Here is a 22,092-nt window from a genome sequence, read left to right as displayed (position 1 = left end):
TACAGGTTTCATTTTCCCCGCTGATGAGAGGGGGAGTTGAAGGTCTGGTGTCTCTAGTTTTCCCCGTGTCTTTATGCAGGCTTGCTCTGATAATCCCTCCCCCGGAGAGCCTAGGAGAGATTTTATTCGAATTCCCCGCTGTATGGGAGATGAGCTGAGTAACACGCACCTGTTTTATTTTTGCAATCTGTTGGAGAGTGGCGGTGGTTATTTCAGCTCTCCAAGATGGTGGCCATTGGTTTCGATTTTAGTTCTTTATATATGGTGGAGATTAGTGCTCTATCTGATGTGCATATGGCAACAATTTGATCCGCAAATGTAGGCTGTCTCTTCACCTCATTGATTATTTCTTTTGCTGAAAAGAAGCTTTTTAGTTTGAATCCTTCCTAATTATTTATTCTTAATTTTGTTTCTTGCACTTTAGGAGTCTTGTTAAGGAAGTCAGGGCCTCATTCTACATGATGGTGATTTGGGCCTACTTTTTCTTCTATTAGGTGCAGGTCTCTGATCTAATTCCCAGGTCCTTGATCCACTTTGAGTTGAGTTTTCTGCATGGTGAGAGAGAGGGTTTAGTTTCATTTTTGCATATAGATTTCCAGTTTTTCCAGCACCATTTATTGAAGAGGCTATCTTTTCTCCAATGTATTTTTTGGCACCTTTGTCTAGTATGAGGTAAAAAATAGTGCATGATAATCAAGTGAGGTTCATTTCAGGGATACATCATTGGTTCAACATACAGAAATCAATAAACATAATTCATCAAATCATTAGACTTAAAGGTAAGATTCATATGGTTATATCAATTGATGCAGAGAAAGCATTTGACAAAATACAGCACCCTTTCATATTCAAAACACTAGAAAAACTAGGGATAGTAGGAATATACCTCAACATTGTAAAAGCTACCTATGCCAATCTCAAGGCCAACATCATGCTAAATGATGAAAAATTGGAAGCATTCCCTTTAAAAAGTGCAACAAGACAGGGATGCCCTCTTTCACCAATTCTATTCAACATAGTCCTTGAAACTCTAGCCAGAGCAAGTAGACAGATGAAGGAAATTAAAGGGATATGAATAAGAAAAGAACTCAAACTATCATTATTTGCCAATGAAATGATTCTCTATTTAAAGGATCCAAAAAATCCAACCAGAACACTTGTAGAATTAATAAATGAATTCAGCAAAGTAGCAGGATAGAAATATATATCCATAAATCAAATGCCTCTCTATACATCAGTGGTGAATCCTCTGAAAGGAAAATTAGGAAAACTACCCAATTCACAATAGCCTCAAAAAAAAATTGGAAATCAATAAAAGAGGTGAAAGACATCTATAATGTAAACTACAGAACACTAAAGAAAGAAATTGAAGAATACCTTAAAAGATGGAAAGATCTCCCATGCTCTTGGATAGGCAGAATTAATATTGTCAAAATGGCCATACTACCCAAAGAGGTGTACAGATTCAATATGATTTCAATTAAAATCCCAACATCATTACTTATACAAATAGAAAAAACAATCATGAAATTCATTTGGAAAAAATAAGGGACCCCGAATCGCCACAACAATCCTTTGCAAGAAGAGCGAAGCAGGAGGCATCACAATACCAGACCTTAAACTATACTACAAAGCTATAGTAACAAAAACCACATGGTATTAGCACCAAAACAGGTATGTAGACCAGTGGTACAGAATTGAAGACACAGAGACAAACCCACTTAAATACAGTTACCTGATACTAAATTTACTGGATTTTTTTGAAGATCATAACTGCATATAAAATTTTTATTTGTATATATGTATATAAAAGATTTACTGTATATGTAAGTATATATGAAAATTTTACTCTACCCTTCACATTGCCTTGAACACAATAACTATTTTAATATTTGAACACTTGTCATTTCTTTTAATTTATTTGTTTATAAAATGTTATTTTTACTTAATATTTTGCTTCATTAATTATACTTTACATTTAACATGGTCTTTCAGCTTCATCAACATTTTATGTTTTTGAGTCAATTACAAAATACACAAGGGACTTAGTGTGTAGATAACTATATTTGTTAATCTTTTCTACTTCAGATTATCGTCACAATGGTCGAGATCTTCAAAGCTCAACATTATCAGTGCCAGAACAAGTAATGTCATCAAACCATTGTTCACCCTCAGGTTCTCCTCATCGAGTAGATGTTATTGGAAGGACTAGATCGTGGTCACCCAGTGTCCCTCCTCCACAAAGGTAAGATAGTACACATATTTTATTCTGCAGGCTTACTCACCATAAAGTTTCATTAATAATCTCTAAAGATAAATTCTTTTTTTAATATTTATTTTTTCATTGTACACAATACCTTTATTTTGTTTATTTGTTTTTATGTGGTGCTGAGGATCAAACCCAGGGTCTCGCACGTACTAGGCGAGCGCTCTACCACTGAACCACAACCCCAGCCCTAAAGATAAATTCTTATTGAAAAAAGTTACTTAAAAAAAAACATAATACTGTTCAATAAAACATGTAATGAGGATAAAATGAAATAAGAATTACTTTGTAAAGTTGGATTATCTAAATATTATTTTATTATTTGTTTATACATAATTATCTTCTAATTAAGAATTAGCTTTAATCACATATCAGTATTTAGCATATCTAGTTAGTAACAACTAATTATACTCATAAATGATACTTATTGGTGACTTAAGAAATAAGAAAAATAAAATTAGTCTTTAATATTAGGAACAATCATCAGAACAATAAAAAAGAGATGGGCGTAGTGGCCACTTGCCTGTAATCCCAGTGGCTCAGAAGCAGAGACAGGAGGATCGCAAGTTCAAAGCCAGCCTCAGCAACTTAGTGAAGCCCTAAAGCAGCTTAGTGAGACCCTATCTCTAAACAAAATATAAAAAAGGGCTGGGGATGTGACTCAGGGGTTAAGTACCCCTGGGTTCAATTCCCTGTACCAAAAAATAAAAAAAAGAAAAGAAAAATTAAAGGATAAAAAGGAATGCATATGCATCTGATAACTGTGGTAATAATGCATGTTTTTAAGCTTGATGTAGCCATTCTACAATGATTATATATATTATATACCATAAACATATGACATTTTAACATGTCAGTTTTAAAAAAAAAGAAAATGGTAAACTTAGTAAGTAAGCATTAAAAAATGAAATATAGAAAAACAAAGGAAATCATAATGGAATTTGAAGAAAGGAATTATTAATGATGAGGCAAAATTGATGAAATTGAGACAAAATGAGGTATAACAAGAGAAAAAAAGAAAAAGGAGAAAAAAATATGAGTGTATATGAACCCCAAAACTAGTTATTTGGAAAGATTAATGACATCAATATAATAGAGGTCAAAGACAAACCATTTCCCTTCTCCCTTCCACTCAAAGAGTTCAGACTAAGAAGTTATTACACATAAATTCTAACCAAATTACAAAGCCAGATATCTCTGTTCTATACAACTTTAGAAATGAAGCTGTGTAACTCTTTCTGGAACTAATATAATCCTCACTAACAATCTTTACAGTATAAAAAATTATAAGCACAATTTTAATTACAACAACAGGTGTAAAAATCTTATATTAACTAACTAAATCTAACCATGAATAAAAAGCATGATGTTTGGATGTCTTTATGGTAACTCTTTATAGAATTAATTAACTAATTAATTAATTATTATGGGAGTTCTACCAAACAGCTGGCCATACATCAACTTGAAAAAATAAGTAATAATTGATAAGAAAATATAATAAGGGGGCTGGGGATGTGGCTCAAGCGGTAGCACGCACGCCTGGCATGCGTGCGGCCCGGGTTCGATCCTCAGCACCACATACCAACAAAGATGTTGTGTCCGCCAAGAACTAAAAATAAATAAATATTTAAAAAAAAAAAGAAAGAAAATATAATAAGAAACATGGCACTAGTCTTAAAAACAACATGAAGTTCAAAATATCTAATGATTCATTTAACAATTAACGAGACCTTAAGGAAAAATATGAAACTTAGGTAAGTAATAAATGAGATAAATCCAGTTCATGGATATAGTAACTTTATATAATCAAGATGGCAGTCCTCCACAAATTAATCTGTAATGAAGTACCAATAAAATTTTTTTGTGAAATTTTTAGAACTGTGATATCACTCTAGAATTTATATGAAAGGAAAAATGTATATAAATAATTAAATCATTTCAAAGAGAAAAGAAAAACTCATCACTAAGCATACATAATAATTGACATGTTGAATACACTATATGGTGCAAAATAAATATATATAACTTACGTGCATATATTTTAACTTATAGAAATAAAGGTAGCACTATAAATTACTATGGAAAGGATAGGTTGGAAGATAAACATGCCATGTAGAATAAAATTAAAAACCAATTCTTACCTTTTATTCTATAAATTGAGTTGCTGTGATCCTTAATTGTGTTTCAAATGATTGCTTTCTGTCATGGTCAATTGGGTTGAAGCAAGAGAATACTTAGGCAGCTATTGTTAGAGTAAATGCATGAAGGTGGTTATTTGTCTAGAGTGCTACCAAGGGAGATGGTGAAAAGTAGGTAGATTTTTGAGTTGTTCTGAGCTCTGAGCTCATGTGCAAGCACCTATGAGGTATCTCTTCTCCATTCTCGTAGGCCTTGTAAACCAATATGTGTAATATGGAACTGATTTTCACCACACACATGTATTACTCCTCCTGGTATCATATACCATTGAATATTGCTACAAGGAGTCATTTATTAACAGTTTTGATATTCTTTATCTTATCCCCAATGATATTAACTTAATTTAGGCTCTTTTTGTGCCTCTATCAGCAATCTCTTCAATTAACTCTCAAACTTCAACAAAATTTTTATATTGGCCAGAGGTTAAATGAAATAATTGTATGTGACATTGCAGTGACTTTGTCTTTTTCTACCATTTTTATTAATAACTGAATTTCTTAGTATAATATGAGTTTATGGCTTATATTTAATGGATTTTGCTGCTTTAGTAGGAATGTGGAACAGGGACTTCGAGGGACCCGTACTACAACTGGACATTATAATACAATTAGTCGAATGGATAGACATCATATCATGGATGACCATTACTCTCCAGATAGAGACAGGTAAATATAAATACTGTTAAACTTTATTTTGGTCACTACCTAATGGAAAAGGTTATCACAGAACAGTTCAAGCAGTCCTTTATGTTAGTTTCCAAAGCCATGTATTCTTTTTACTATGTCCAGTCTTTCTTATGATTGCCACATTGCTAAACAAATAAAAAATAAACAACATTTTTTTGTGTGAGAGAAAAAAACATTTTGTTTTTGCAATTTTGGCCTATTATAAACTAGTTGTTATGGAATTTGCACAATAGATTATTATGATCATATTAAAAACAAGATGTTTTACCATTTTACTTGTTAAAACCAATAGTTATATGTAAAATAATAAGACAATAGATTCTTAAAGTCTTTTACATATATCAGAAAAATCAATTTGACATTTCAGATATAAAAGTATTGAGACAGAATCTGATTTGTTTAGGAAATGTTTTATCATGATTCATGAAGAGGTTTTTCCTCATGGCTTTCAGTAAACCTTTTATTCATCTTAAGAATCATGCTTGTTGATTGCTATGTTTGGAAGAATTCTCTGAATGTGCTCTATTAAATGTGACAAACTTGGAAGTAACATGGTATGTTACAGTGCTTACATTAATTATTACTAATTTTTTTAAGTTAAGAAAATGTTTACCTCTAATTCATGCTTTGGTGATAAGATGAGGAAAGTAAGATGAATTTACTATTCAGAAAATATGATAATGAGGGAATTCAGATGTCCTTTTGTATGTATACTAAACTAGTTTTAGAAAGAACAGTTGAGGGCTTTAAAATGAACTGATATGACAAATCACTGTCAGTATTTGCAAATGTAATGTTTTGACTGAATCTAGATTTATATTCAATTCATTTTTACAATTTCATTGTGCTTTAGCAAACATCTCCAAAGGAAGAGATAGAGGATATCTTCAATAGTGTCAGACAAGTACTTTTTTTTTTGTGTTTGGAATCCAGAAAAAATTAGGAAGTTATTAAGTTAATATCAATATTAGTATCAAATTAAAGTTGATATATTTTATTTATTTTTAATTAACTTTTTCATAATAATCTGTGCCTTTAGGGATGGTTATAGATACGCTACCTATAGAAAGTGATGCTTATTATGTTTAATAATGGTGAAAGAAGGATTACTGTGTTGGCATGATTAGGAGTTTGAAGCAGTCATATTATGGTGGATATTAATAGGTATTTTGATTGCCTAAGAAAATTTTAATGAGCTTCATAATTTTTGGAAATCATTTATAGAAAAAGTCATAAGTTCCTTGTTCATTAAAGGCTTGTTAAAAGAAGGAATAAATGAGGAAGTCTGAAATGACTTTAAGCCTTCTGCAAGTTTATATAAAATGTTCATTTAATAAAAAATGGACTCAATATTTTTACAATTGTGGTCTACATCTTGCAGAAGATTACAAAAAGTGCAATCTCTAGAATTGTATGCATAAACAAAAATGGATGGTATCATAGTAAATGCATAATATTTTATCATTATTTCAAGGAAATGGCCCTATATTTAATGACAAGAAATGCAAAATTTGCCTTAAAATATTGCTATTAAATCCTAGTGATTGATCCCTAGTAATTATATAGTCATACCAAATATTCCTGCAGTATCCTTTTTTTGTCTAACCCAATTTATATCTTTAATAAAAATTTCATTGTATAAATTTTTTACTCTAAGATTTTAGCAAAAATTTTCAAGGGATTATTTTATAGAAAATTGATCTATGTGATTTCATTACTCTGTTAAGAATGCTATAGATTGCTAGATCACAAATATTCCAAATTGGGAGATGTCTTAAATCTTTTTTTTGAAATTAGTAAAATTCTATTTAAATAGAAATAACTTAAAAATATCTGTAATAATTATTCATTAATCCAGGAATCAAAGATCTGAAAGAATAATATTGTAGATATGTGTAGTCTATCACATTATTAAACTATGAATCTTTAATTTCTGTTTTAGCCTAATATAATAATGGATTTTCAATAATAATATATATGTGAAGGCATTATACTTTTACGTACTATTTAGAAGTTAAGAATACTCTATAACTCTTGCATAAAATTTCATGGATAGCATTTTTAATGTCAATAAATAATAATGTTGACTACAATGCCTAAAAGAGATTTTGTTTGAGATCATAAGTAAACTTTAAGTATTTTGAGAGACACATTAATCTTTCTTGTCACTATGAATTAATGCAATGGACTAGAACAATGTTTTATTGAATGCACTCATTTTCGTGGGATTTGGAACAAAGTGGCCTTGGATTTGAGAATAGGGTTTTATCTCTTGCTTACTATGTATCTTTGGAAAAATTAACTTGTGTGACACTTGACTTCCTTATTTATAAAAATAGAATATTTTTACCAACTTTAAAAGGTTGTGTAAATTTACCAACTACCAAAGAGTGTGACACATACCCCTAATTCCCTCATCAAGAATTGTATGGTGTGTATACCAAAAATTTATTCTTAACATTTTAAAAATTCTTTTGCTTGGTAAATAATTTGTACTTAATTCCTTAATGAATTTTAAAAAACCATAAATCTATCAAATCAGGTTTTTTTATACAAAGTCTTCTAGAGAATGGAGGATGTGAATTGGACTTTGAGTTATGGGAATGTTTATTCAGTCAAGAACAAGAGCAAAAATTTAGAATCAGAATATACTCATCCATACATCATAGAGGTCCATTCTGGGCAGGTGTTGGAAAGCTGTGTGTGAAGACAATGGCTTTTATTATAATTGTATTGGTGGGAAATAATAATATTTTACATTAATTTATACTGTGGTTAAACTTTAGTGGTGTTAGGAGGAGATACATTGTTTACATTCTTTTTTTTTTATTGTTGGTTGTTCAAAACATTACATAGTTCTTGATATATCATATTTCACATTTTGATTCAAGCAGGTTATGAACTCCCATTTTACCCCGTATACAGCTTGCAGAATCACATCAGTTACTCTTCATTGCTTTACATATTGATATACTCATGTCTGTTGTATTCTGCTGCCTTTCCTATCCTGTACTATCCCCCCTCCCCTCCCCTCCCCTCCCCTCCCCTCTTCTCTCTCTACCCCCACTACTGTAATTCATTCCTCCCCCTTGTACTGTTTTTCCCTTTCCCCTCACTTCCTCTTGTATGTAATTTTGTATAACCCTGAGGGTCTCCTTCCATTTCCATGCAATTTCCCTTCTCTCTCCCTTTCCCTCCCACCTCTCATCCTTGTTTAATGTTGATCTTCTTCTCGTGCTCTTCTTCCCTAGTCTGTTCTTAGTTACTCTCCTTATATCAGAGAAGACATTTGGCATTTGTTTTTTACATTCTTTATGAATAGGTGGATGTAAAAAAAATTCTATGTCAATATTTTATTGGATCTTCGCTTCTCTGCATATGTCACTCTGTCATCATTAGTCAAAACCCTTTTTTGTTTTAAAATGTAAAGGAATTCTTTACAAATATTCAGAAACCTGTATGCAGGAATATTAGTTATAATAATGAATTATAAATATTACCTTCCGCCATTTCCCTCCCTTTTGTATTTTTCTTTCTCTGGTAAATCTTGATAACTATTGCAATCAGGAACATAATGTGACTTTATTATTAGAAATAATTTTAAAAGCACCTTGCCTATAGGAGTTAATTCATTACTAGAGTATGCAGAGTATCGGATAATATTTTTGTAACATGTCATAGCTACCCCACAGTATACATTTTTATATCTATCCCATAATCCAAAATATATTGAACAGTTTTATTTCTGTGAAATACACATTTAGCATTATAGGGAAAATAACACAACAGAATATTAATTGCCTTATACCTTTTCCCCCAAGTACTTTCAATTAATAGATTTATATTCTAAAATAAAAAATGTTTTATTAGTTGACCTCTGGGATACTTCATACACTTAAGCCATTTTTGTATTCTCTTCCAGACAAACCAACAACCAAAAAAAATATAGCATATACACATAATTATTTCATCAAAAAGAATAATGTCTTTGGTCCTTACATCTCTGAAAGTTTATAATTATAGAGTTAAGTAAATGAAGAAAGAGGCTTCAACTTCACTTTATAAATATTTCTGTTACATTTCAGAAATATATTTCAAGACAGTAGGTACAATTTAGGAACTGTAAACACAATATAAACAATATTAAGCACACAGCAGAAAGTTTTGTGTTAAGTTGGAGTTATAGGAAATGGCTTTCAAAAACTATACTTTTTCTTATGGATGAGATATTGAATTATTTTCTCCTCTTGTGCTACTTTTTGTATCTGGTGATTTCTAAAGGGAATATGCACCCTAATTTAAAATAGAGGTAGGATAATTCATTGTAATCATGAAAAATTTTGTGCTTTCTTTGAAGGTTTATTACTTAAGAAAATGTGTCTATAAATAGAATTAGTAATCTAGTTCAGTTCTTTGAATAATATTTTTAAAATATTATTTTAGTTGTAGATGGACACAATATCTTTATTTAATTTATTTTTATGTGTTACTGAGGATTGAACCCAGTGCCTCATATGTGGGAGGCAGGTGCTCCATCCCTGAGCTACAATCCCAACCCAAGTTCTTTGAAAAATATTTTTAATCATGATTCTTAGAGGATGGAACTTTGTTTTTGGCCTTTTCAAATTTAGTTAATATATTAGTTTTCTATTTTTTACTTTTATTATGAAGTACTGCTCTGATCAGATTTTTAAAAATTGTCAACCAGATTTTCCTAAGTGTAATTTATTTATTAATAAATCTTGTTTATTGAATTCACTATTCATATTTAAAACATCATACATATTAATTGCCTAGGTTTTATAATGTACTTGGTTAAAATTTAATTTTGGAAGAAAAGGAAACATCCTTAGTGAAGAAGTGCAAAATGTGTCTAGGTTGTACTAAGTGGATGCAACAAGGGCCCTTTAATATATCTGTGGCCCTTAGGTGGATTTTAAAAGGTTTATTAAAACAGAATGGCAAATTGTGTGTTCATTCATGTATTTCCAGTTTTTAACAGAATCTTAAGGGAGAGACATGACCAGTAAGGTTAAGAACTAACATGACTAAAAGTAGAAAAGAGAAAATAAATTGATGAAATTGACTCTTACTTAATGCTTCTTTGGCTTTATTGGGACAAAATTAATTATTAGGACTCTTCAAGAACAATATTAGAAACTGGGTGATGATGTAGCACATATTATATAGATTTATTACCTTTAGTGAGCTTTGAAGTTTATACTTTTTCTCTTATATAGTATTTGGAGACAATTTATTCCTATTTAAGAGCAGCAAATCTCAATGTCACAAGTTTGATGTTATTTTATTCTTTTTAATAAATTTAAGAATACTTCCTTATTTTGTTATTCTATATAGGCTTATATTTCTCTGTTAACATTTTTAGGGTACTTCTGTGATTATGAGAACCACTGCTTTTTGGGGGGAGAGAAGGTTCATCATGAAAATGGCATTAATTTGTTTTTATTCCTTAGTAAAATGTATCTTGATCAAGTGAGTAAGCCATTGTGGGCAAAAAGTTGAAGACATTATTCTGGTCTTGATAGACAGATTATCATATACTGGCTAATTATAAGAAGTAGAAGACTTTGAGGCTAAAGCATAATATTTTGGAACAGATTGGAAAGAAAATTGTTTGAGTCTCATAGAGAAAGCTTCAAAGAGAAACTGGACTTTAAAGATTGATAATGATTTTCATAGGCAAAAAGCAGAGATAGAGGGGGAATGATGGGCCTTATTGACAGAGTGATGAGCAAGTCTTGGAGTCAGGAAAGTGCATGATATATTTAGGTCGTCTGTTGTATCTAGATAAAAGTGATATGGGGGATAAAAAGTGACAGGAGATGGGGACTGAAAGTGGTTTAGAACTCTTAAATAATCTGTACTTACTTTTAGATATTGGAAAATATTGTAATATTTCAATTAAGGTACCTGCACAATCAGAAAGCATAATTTACACATATGCTTCTATAGATAAGGTGAAGAATGGACTAGGTCATGGGAATGTTGTGTTCTGAAGGTAGGGAAACCTATGAGAAGCTTATTTCAAGAGATTGGCTTATTTCAAAGCTTGATTTAAGGTAGTGTCAGGAGAAAAGAAAGATGGGAAAAATCTGAGTTATTTAGTTGTCAGAAACAGCAAAGCCTATAGGTCAATTAAATGTGGAAAATAAGGAACTGGAGGAGTTAAATTCTGAGATTTTATAACTTAGTTTATTAAATGAATATCTAAATCCTTAGTTGCAATTGAGATTTCAAGAAGAGGAATAGCTGAAGTATCATATTAACATACAAGGGGGATTAAATAATTTGGTTTGAAATTAAAAGATTTTAGAGATGAAGTGGTCCTTGGTTCTGAATAGGTACTTCAGAGTCAGCTATGGTAGATCATAATGAGGTCAAATGGGTAAGGATCTAGGCTTCTCACTTCCTGATTAGCTAGAGTCATTTTGATTTTATTTGGTTCCTATATATTGATTTAGTGTCAAATTTTGATTGGAAATAAGTGATATTCTTAAAAAAATTGAAAAACCACTGTTTCATTTCTCTCATTTCACAAATGCAGCACCAGATGTCCCAATAGCAAAATGTATATTACTTAAGCCACATTAATCAACGTGTTTTCCTGATTTGTCTATGTGACACTCCAACATGGGGATAACACAGGAAGCAGTTGGACATAGGCTGTTTAACACAGAGAAAAATTAAGGCTGAACAAAATAATCATTCATGCTAAAAACCCAAATAGTTTTATTTAGAAAGAATGTGTTGGAATATACAAAGATCAAGGAATGAATTTTTGAAAACCACTGCCTATAAGGAATACAGAGACAGGGAATCCAGCAAATGAAATGGAAAAAGAAGCAGGCAGATTGTGGGAAACCAGGCCACATATATAAATGTTAAGAGCTTGAGTTCTGAATTTAAAATCCCTTAGTTTGAAACCCAGCCCTGCTACATACTGCATGGCCATGAGTGAGCCCTCATGGTCTCAGATTCAAACTGGGAATATTAGATCCTGCCTCTAAGAGTTATTATGAGACTGTAAATGAGATAATGTAGATAAAAGTCTTAATTGAGTATGTGATGTTAGATAAATACTGTGTTTAATAAACAGAAAAAATAAGGTTTAAGAAACTAAAACAGGAAAGTGTTAAGTAATAGAGGTTTGAAAATCAAGGTCTAATATTGTAGAAAAATGTAGTGTGATGAAAATCAACAGGAGACTAAAGGGATTTTTTTTCCCCGTAGGATTTTGCAGATAACATTCACAGAATGATAGAAGCATAAGTCAGTTACATTAAGCTTAGAACATGATGACAAAAATTGTAGATATATGTCTTTTAAGATGTTTTATAATGAGAAGAAAGTGATAAAGAGACAGTGGCTCCAGAGGGAGGCTAGTTTAGCAAAGGATTTACTTTTGGATTATGTAGATGAGAAAGAGAATGTAGAATAGAGTAATGAATGAAGCCAAGTCATGTGAGAAGAAGGACTACAAGTAGAGGCATTTCTTTTTTAGTACAGATGATAAGGACAAGGGAAAATACAAATATATGCCTATTTACTTTCCATTTAAAGATAGAATTAAGAAACTTGGGAGAATTCAAGGTTTGTTTCCACTGTTTATTGAAACATGGTGATCATCTGACATGTTTAAATGTTTGTGCCATTGTTTTAAGAAAGTTGAAAAATTTAAATTAGTGCCATAAAAGAAGAGAATCAATACAGATGGTTAAAAGGTTAGTTTGTTGCTTTGGTTGCTTATGGTTGTGGTAAGGCATGAAATGTAATGGAGGCAAACAGTATGTAGTGAACACAAAATAAAGAGTGAATGGAAAAATGAATAATATCCAATAAATCGAATAAACATAATTAATAATCAAATAAAAATAATGTGAATCAGTTTGTTTTTAATAAATAGAATTTTTAAAGCCCTCATAGTTATTTCTAATTATTAATGATTGAAGGAGAAATAATTACCTTATAAAATCTCCTAAATATTATAGATATTATTTATTACCCTTTTTATGATTTCCTTAAACTTTATGATTATTTCATTTCTTTTCTCTTTTTAACATTCCTCCTAAAACATAGGAAAACATCTATATAGTATAACATTTTCCAAATGGTGTAGAAGATATTTGAGTGGTAATTGGTAAAATTTTTATTTTGAAATATTATTTTTAAAAGTCTGATTATTATATTTTTGTTGCATTTTATTTTAGAATATTTAGGCTACTTTAACCTTCAACACTGCCATGTTACAATTCACATTGGGAGGAGGGGCAAACATTCCAGTAGCAATTTTCATTTACTTTGCTTGCTATCTGCTTATCTTTTTGAATCTCACTTTAAAATTAAACTATGCCTTTTTTTCCTTTTTTCCTGAGTCTCATTTATATTCTTGTTTCTGGCATGCTTGCAGTCATTTTCTTACTCTACCTCGCTCCAGATACAGTCAGACCATTGACCATCATCACAGGGATGGCAGGTATATTTTTCTTACAATTTAGTCTCTTTGTAGAATTGCATGTTCCTGTCTATTGATGTAATATAATTCACTTTACTTCTGTTTTTATATACATAAATGGTTTTAATGAAACATAGAAATATTACCTTTATAAAATAATATGAAAACATACATAACCTATTTGAACAAAATATCAAAAATGAAGTTTCTTTTTGGACAACTAGGATCATCTTTTTTATTCTCCTAAATATTTAGTTCACTAGGAATTTCAGCTAACTATTATCTAGAAGGATAGAATAACTGTATTCTTTTTTAAATTAATTGCATTTGACTATCACCTTCCTCAATAGAGTTCACTGGTTATTTTTAGTTTAAAAATAACTGATTGATTTTTATACGTTTTAACAACCTGCTTGCCTGTCTCCCTGATCCAGAGTAGAAGAGACTGTCCTTGAAGTGCTTAGGTTGAAGTGATTTGTTTGTGGTTACCTTGTCAAAGCTGGCTGTGATATATTCATTGATCATAGTAGACAATCTTGGATCTGGGTGGAATACCGAGTCTGAAATCCTTTTTCATTTCTAGTCTACCACTATCCTTCTTTCCAAAGCAGGAATTTCAATGAATCATAGGTAGAACAGTTCTGATACTTTAAATATGATTTGTATTTCAAGGAAATATTGATTACCTGTCATATAATAGAAACTGGAGATGACCAAAAAAGAGCAGGGAAAGAAAGTCTCTAAAAGTTGCAAAATTCTCAAAGCTATGTGTAATTTTAGGAATTTAAGACAGTTTGCTGGCAATTTTTGAGGCCCTTTAGCAGAGAAGAGAATGACAATGATAATGTGGTGGTGGGTTCACTTTAGTATAGATTAAGAATTACGTGCCATATTTACTCACCCTAACTATCGTTGCAAAGTGATTTGGAACTCTGTGTGATCTCCTTTATGCCTATTAAAATAGCTAATTAAGAGTTGATAATAAAGAATTTAGAAACAATAATGAAAACTCATGGATAAATTCCTAAGTTTGCGTTCATGTGGATAAATATGCAAGGAAATGTAAAAGATAATATTGACAATAATTTCCTAGTAATTCAAGTTTTGTGATCTTTCCATAAATATAATAAAAATTTAGAGCCTTGAAATTTAATTATATAATAATGTTTATAATTTTATATACATTTAATATACATATATTTAATTTTCTTTTGCACATTGTCTTTTTTCTATTATTTTGCTTTAAAATTAAATAATTCTTACTTATTTGTTGTTTTGTCTATAATTTTACTGTTGCTATATGATACATTCTATTTTTTGGTTGCAAGTTACCTTATGAAAAATATTAAAAATTAGGTGTATGCTTGGTTCCTGGCACTTGTTCACATCTTTTCTTAAGGTGGGTGACATGCATGAATGAGACATTACTTATTTTAGTCTTATTCTATTTACTCTGCTATCTCTTCATTCCATTTTAAGTTAAAATCATGTACCATTTTAAGTAAAATTAGTACTTTTTTTATCCTTTGCATTTTTCTTAGTCTCTGTTACCAGTAAGTAAATTGCTTTGTGCTAATTTTTAGTTTGCTAATATAGATAGACTTAGTTTTTGATCAGCTCTACACTGGTTATCAATTTCATATCTTATCCAAATTTTGAAACTCAGCCTAATCAGTCTATTTATATGAATTATCTTTATATGACATGATTTGGTTTGTGGTCAGGAAACAAAAGATTATTGACGTTCTTATTATAATATAACACAGGAAATTTTGTTTTAAAAAATAGCTTATCAAATGTCTAATTGTAAGATTTCCTCTGTACATTTGCATGCCTATTTTACATGTACCTTCCTTGTTCTAACATAGCAGAAAGTCATAAGCCTAGCTTATACTAAACACTTGGATAGATGTTGTAAAAATGAAGTTCCCTAGTTATTCTTGTATTTTTGCTGTTATTATTATTTTAATACATACAAAAGAATATGTGTAGGTCTGGGGTTATGGCTCAGCGGTTAAGCACTCACCTTGCACGTCAAGGCCCTGGGTTTATTCCTCAGCACCACATTAAAATAAATAAATAAAAACAAAGGTATTGTGTCCAACTACAAATAAAAAAATAAATAGTTTTAAAAAAGAATTTGTTTCCAAACTTTAAAAAATGAATATGTGTAAGTTTTAAAGCATAGTTAAAAAATGAATATACTTCCCAAATGAGAATTAGAATACCTGGTTGTATATATTTCTTGTCTATTGAAGCCCTGCTCCTCTTCCACTAAATTTCAGTTTAATATTCCCTTCCTTTGCTTTTTTCTTTAACTCTACTTTGATCATTTGTTTCTCACTCTACTAAATTATCTATTCCTCTGACCTCCATCCTAATCCATTAGAAGGTCCTTGGCTGACTTATTACTCACTCCCTTAGAATAACTCTTGAAGATAAAGCTTTTTAGTCAACTGTCATTCTCCTGTATTTATTTCTACAATGTTCTGTCTTTATTATCTTTTACTTCTATACTTATACCTTTTTTATATGTTCTAAAACTAACTAAAACCAACCCTTAACCCTTCTACATTTCTATCATCTGTTGTTCTTTTGGTTATGTTATTTTATTCACTAATGATTATTGCACCTGACTTTAGTCTTCTTTGTTACAAGTACTGCCATCACCTTGAGTAAATGCCATCATTCCCTGAAAGATTTATTCAACACCCACTCACTTCTCAACTATCTCAAATATAGTATTGAGCTTTACCCCTAATTCTATTTCAGACAGTCACTTCCATGGCCATACTCCGAGTTTTATCATCACTTGAAATTAATGTCTTTGATACCTTAATTCAAATACTACTCCACACTTAGACTACAGAATTGCATGTTTCTTTCTTTGATTAACTTCTAGCCCACTTATTCTTTTATCTAAATAGAAAAATATACTTTCTTTGCCCCTACCTTCTCCTTATTTAAGTTTCCACCTTTCCTTACCTACTTTTATATCCAGGAGTTGAATTCATTCTCAGAAAAATCCTCAGTTCCCTTACCACATGGTTCTTTTTATTTGATTAGATTCAAATATGAGCATTTATCTTCCTCTTGCACAATCACTTTTGAACTAAAACCCAAAATATCAAAATTATCTCTAATTCACCTACTTGAATAAAAATAATTGGAACACTTATAAGAAGTGACCAATGTGAAAAAAGAAAGTGAGACCTTTTTCTAAGTGTCCAGTGTTTCAGCCTAGTTTTCAAGGTAGCATATAATCTCCTCTGGAGGTAATCCTTCTGAGAATAAATACATGTTAATAGCTCCAAATGAGTCATAATTTGGCTATATGATAACTAGAGATTTCTAAATGGAATGAATGTAGTAAACTCAAGATGACATTCCTAGACTATGACCTGTCCATCAAAAGTATCTAGGCTTGGCTGGGTGCTGTAGCTCATGCCTGTAATCCTGTAATCCCCGCAGCTCTGCAGGCTGAGGCAAGAGGATCATAAATTCAAGGCTAGCCTCAGCTGGTTAGCAAATTAACAAGGCTTTCAGCAACATAGCAAGACCGTGTCTCAAAAGATAAATAAAGAAATAAACTAAATTAAATTAAAAGGGCTGGGATGAGTTACATCCCAAGCCCTTTTAATTTAATTTACTTGATTACTGGTTAAAAGCTCTTGAGTTTGATCCCTTGTGTGCTCCCTGACCCCCAGGGCTGGGCAGGGAAATGAGTCTAGGCTTCTAGGTTTTCACTGATCTCATTATGCCAAGATTGTAACTTGAAAAATTATGAGTACTATCTCCTTGGAACAAAACTATAAAGACTTAAATATTTTTTTACATTCTTTTCTATTACTGGAGTAGATAAATATTAAATAATTTAGGAATCCAAATTTTTTCTCCTGGCCATGTTATGGCAGTCAGTACAAACTTATTTTTCATTTATTGTGCATTTTAAAACACACTCAACATCTGAACAAACATGTTTAGAATGGACATCATGATACCCTTTGTTAATAAATGTCCCTTATTAAAATATATTCTTTATTTTAATATTTTAAAATGTACTACTATACTGTACTTGTTTTCCTGGTATTTATCTTTACTTATAGCTATACTTTGCATATTAATGAATTAGTGGCATTGATGGTTGGTATCAGGTAATGGATTTTTATGTGAAAGTCTCATGTAGGAAATAACTCAGTTATTATCTTAAAAGATGAACAGGAATTATTTTATATTGATGTGGAGACAAGGTGAGATGTTGATGACATTTTTCCAAAAATATACAACAAGGCTACAGAAGTAATAAACAAAATATTTTAGTGCTTTAGGGGTATTATCCACAAAGCATGAAGTAGTAAGAAATGAATCTAAAATGCCAGACCCTGATTATAAGAAACCTGTAAAATCTGTGGACAAATTTGGATCTGAGACTACAGATGCTGTGGGTTCTTTGGAGAGTTTTAATCAAGGGGTGGCTATGATAAGTTTATTCACTGTAGAATAACTATTTTGGAGAGTATCTGGATGGTTAATTTTGAAGAGAAAAAAAGGTATGAAAAGAAAATAGGGATTAAGGTTGTAGATAGAGAAATAGAATATGGGTGATTCGATAAATTAAAATTAGTTATAGTTGGTAAATAATGGGATTTGGATGTTGAAGGAGAGTGAAAAGTCACAATACCTAACTTATAGCTTGAGTAACTGGGTGCATAGGGTATATTAATAGGTATTGAGAGTTAAGCAGGGAAATCAGTCTAAGTATGAGGCAAGTTCAGTTTTAGAACTACTAAGAGGGCTAAGGGGAAATTTTTAGCAAGTAAGTAATTTTGAAGCTTAAACAAAGGTCAAGACTACATAGAGAAATTTAGGAGTAAGTTCACTAATAATGATAAGTAGGTGTAAAAATATAGGTGAAATCAACCTGAGAAACAGCCCATGAAATGACAACCAAGGAGTTTTCCTATGTCTTGGGATTCATTATAATTAAGTGGTAGACAGGAGAAGGAGAACTACTGAACTATGTAAAGAAGGAAGAATGAGAATTAAGAACATAATTAAAGGAATAGAGAATTTCAAGAAGAAATAATTTCAGTAATAAAAATAATGAATGAAAAATGCCTATTGGTTTTATTGAGTCATTGTTGCTTTTAGCTATGTGAATTTCAGAAGGGTGGTGGTGGTGGTAGTAAGCAGATTGCAGTAGTCTGGACATGAATAGGAGAGAAGAAAATTAATTTATCCACTAAGTGTGAAGGAAGAATAGTAGGTAGGAGTTTGTTGTATCAAATAATGTTTCCTTCGTTTAGAATAGGAAATTCTGTATGCCCATATTTTCATAGGCTAGAGCAAAGAATGCGTTAGGGAAGATTGCTAGATGAAAGGTCTTAGGGGACTTTCAAGGGGATTGGGCTAAACAGATGGAATTTGTGAACAAAAAAGAAAATAGATCGAAGAGGAATGGAGAGAAATCAAATTTTGGTATTAAACTAGTGTTAAGGTTTTTTGTGGGGAGTGTATTTGGGGTTTCATCCAGAGGCACTCTAACACTGAGCACTGTACCCCAGCCTTTTTAAATTTTTGTTTTGAGACAAGAGTGCTGGTTTCAAACTTGAGTTCCTCCTGCCTCAGCCTCTTGACTAGTGGGATTAGAGGTGTGCATCACAATACCTGGTTGGTTGGTTGGTTGGTTTTCATACCAGGGATTGAACTCAGGGGCACTTGACCACTGAACCACATTCCCAGACTTATTTTGTATTTATTATTTAGAGATAGGGTCTCACTGAGTTGCTTAGTGCCTTACTTTTGCTGAAACTGGCTTTCAACTTGTGATCCTCCTGCCTTATCCTCCCAAGCTCTGTGTGTCACCAACACCCAGCTTTTAATGAATGTTTGAATAGCAAAACTGTTAGAAAGGAATCCAAATGCTGTATGGAAGAAGTTGAGACGGTTCATAGAGTAGTTCCTAGAGTCTGGATGGGTAAGGAAGGAAGAAAAGCAAAGAAGGTGGCAGGGAACAAGAACACAAAGTATCAAATGAAGGTCAGTTGAATGGTGGAGGAGATTATAAGAACTTTTACAGAATTAATGATTGAAATCAAAGTTTGAGATGCTGGAATTTAGTGTTTCTGACTTTGAGTGGTTTCATTGGGTTCTTCGATCCATAATATTTCCCCAGAAGTAGGAGATTGAGGAGCATTAAATTTACAAAAATATGAAGATTGGGGTTCATGTTGAACAAATTTCTTCATGTATATGTATTTAAATCTACCATTAATATAGGAATTAGGATAAAGAAGCTGTAGGAAAGCCAGTTCCCTAAATTATCAATGACTAGGAGAGAGTAATTGTAAAATGGATAGATTACTAGCCATCTGAATTAAAATAGTGGATGTTACAGCTACTTGGCATCCTTAAGAGAAGTAAGGATTTTGCACATTATGTCAGGAGAGTAAGGTCAGAAGTATCTTCAAGGAGCTGATCTCCTTTTCTGGGTCCATGGACTGTGAAATGTGAAAAATGCAGATAAGAGCTACCTACACAGAGCAGAGGCTGCACAATTGAGCTAAATGTTATATAAGTTTGGAATATGCAGAAAACATTCTGGAGAAAGCTTTACATAAGAAAGTTTGTCAACAATAGAATAAGGATTCTTGAAAATTCAGCTGAGATTTAGAACGTAATTGAACAGAATGTAGGAGATGATTTAGAGAGAAGATATCAGGGGCCACCAGGGCTTTCCTTGTACATGATAGACAAAAATGAGAGATACTTGCATAGAAATAATTAGTCTCAAAATACCCTAGGTTATCTTAAATTGGTTTGATGTCAGAACTGAATGATGGGAAATGTCTGACCTGGGTCTAGAATAATGGTGAGGGTTACTGTGGAATTTGAAGACACAATGATGGTCTTATCTCAAGATATTTGGGGCCAAAACTAGAACCCTAATTAAAGAAAGGATTCTAACAAGCTCTGTCATGGTAAAGAATGAGATTCCTGTGTGGAATGGAGATTGTTTTCCTATAAATGTCTTATGTGGAAATTAGTACTGAGGACTCTTAGTAAATGCAATGAAAGCCAAATAATTATGCTGTTCCAGATACACTTCTTTTTTTAACCTTAATTTCTCTGCATTGTTATTCCTTTACTGTTTTCTTTTACAGTGAAACTAACTTCTGTTTGGTTTTTGTCTCTACCCTCTCAACTTCTCTGGAGTGTTCCTGCATTAATTTCTTATTTCTTTTATTTAAATCTCTCTTCATTTAATGATTTTATTTTTTCTGAAAATTACTGATGAAATCTCCTAAATAAATATCTTCTTTATACTCTGCCACCCTCTCAAGCTACCTTGAGAATGGTCTGTTTTCTTTTCTTTTTTTTTTCCTTCTATCTTTTACTTAGGTCAGTAAAAGTACATACTTTTACTTATGCTGCCTCTATACCATCAGTTCTTAAGCCTAAAACCCTATACAGTTTGACTTCTGCCTCCAACACTTTGTTAAAATTATTTCCTCTATGGTTATTTGCTAGATATTTTATACATGTTTATTATTGTTTGTGTCTGCCATTGTTAATTGCCTCTTTTTAAGCTTTTCTTATATGGTATATTCTCTTAGTTCTTACTCTGTCCCTTGACTGATTTTCTGTTTTCTTCACTTTTTCCCTATTTTTCAAGTGCTTATGTTTGGATCTTTCTTTCTTATTTGAATATCCTATCATGCTTGTGACTTTGACCCAAATTTCTAGTGCTTAGTGTAGTAACTGGCATATCATAGGAACTCAACCTAAATGTACTTAATGAATAAATGAGTCAATGAATATTAAACTATTACTGATAAACTGTAACTTCTCAAATTTCACCTCGTCTTTAAAGGACAGATTTCTCTGACTTGACATCAGCAGAGGAGTATTCTTCTAACTCTTCATAAATTTAAGTCTAAACCTGAATTCACTACCATTTCTTTCAAGAATACTTCTGTCCATAGTGTATCTATTTCTGTTGATTTATCATTTCATTTCTGAATCTATACATTTAAAAGATGGGTTTTTTTGGTTCTTTGTTGTTTATTGTTTTGTTGGTTGGCTTTTTTTTGGGGGGGGGTTATTCATCTTTACATTTAATATGTATGATGATTTTCAAACATTATTAAGAAGAAAAAAATATCCCCAATACCAAGGATTTCACACTTCAGTGAAGTTGATGGACTTTCAAATTCAGAAAGTCCAATTCAAGTTCCAACTCAGAAGACATCAAATTATGTGACTTTGTCCAAGTCTCTGTAAGTCTTAGCTTATTTATACTAAAATGAGAGAGATTGGATTGTATGATTTCTGAGATTCCTTCTATCTCTAACATTCTGTTTGTGTACTTCTCTATATTGGCATTTTCCATATAATGTATAGTATGTATTTTGTATACTGTTATTTATAATGCTTGTCATCCATAACCTCTTCACTGTTTTCTTCAC

The 22,092-nt window shown here is 31.5% G+C and overlaps 1 protein-coding gene across 37 annotated transcripts in view; it reads left to right on the top strand.

The window, feature by feature from the left end:
- Window positions 1-22,092, top strand: part of Rims2 (regulating synaptic membrane exocytosis 2) — a 586,271-nt gene that overhangs the window by 374,836 nt on the left and 189,343 nt on the right. For 22 of the 37 annotated variants that reach the window (XM_077801047.1, XM_077801051.1, XM_077801046.1 and 19 more), the window contains 2 exons: window positions 2,089-2,245; window positions 5,014-5,130. In XM_077801047.1, coding sequence (XP_077657173.1) covers window positions 2,089-2,245; window positions 5,014-5,130 — 274 coding nt within the window. Of the gene's footprint in view, window positions 1-2,088; window positions 2,246-5,013; window positions 5,131-13,579; window positions 13,646-22,092 lie in introns of all 37 variants that reach the window. The other 15 variants (XM_077801037.1, XM_077801031.1, XM_077801036.1 and 12 more) reach the window with 3 other exon arrangements.

Source organism: Urocitellus parryii, chromosome 7 (genome assembly GCF_045843805.1).
Source record: "Urocitellus parryii isolate mUroPar1 chromosome 7, mUroPar1.hap1, whole genome shotgun sequence".
In the NCBI taxonomy this organism is placed as follows: Eukaryota; Metazoa; Chordata; class Mammalia; order Rodentia; family Sciuridae; genus Urocitellus; species Urocitellus parryii.
This window is presented reverse-complemented; position numbering and strand designations above follow the sequence as displayed.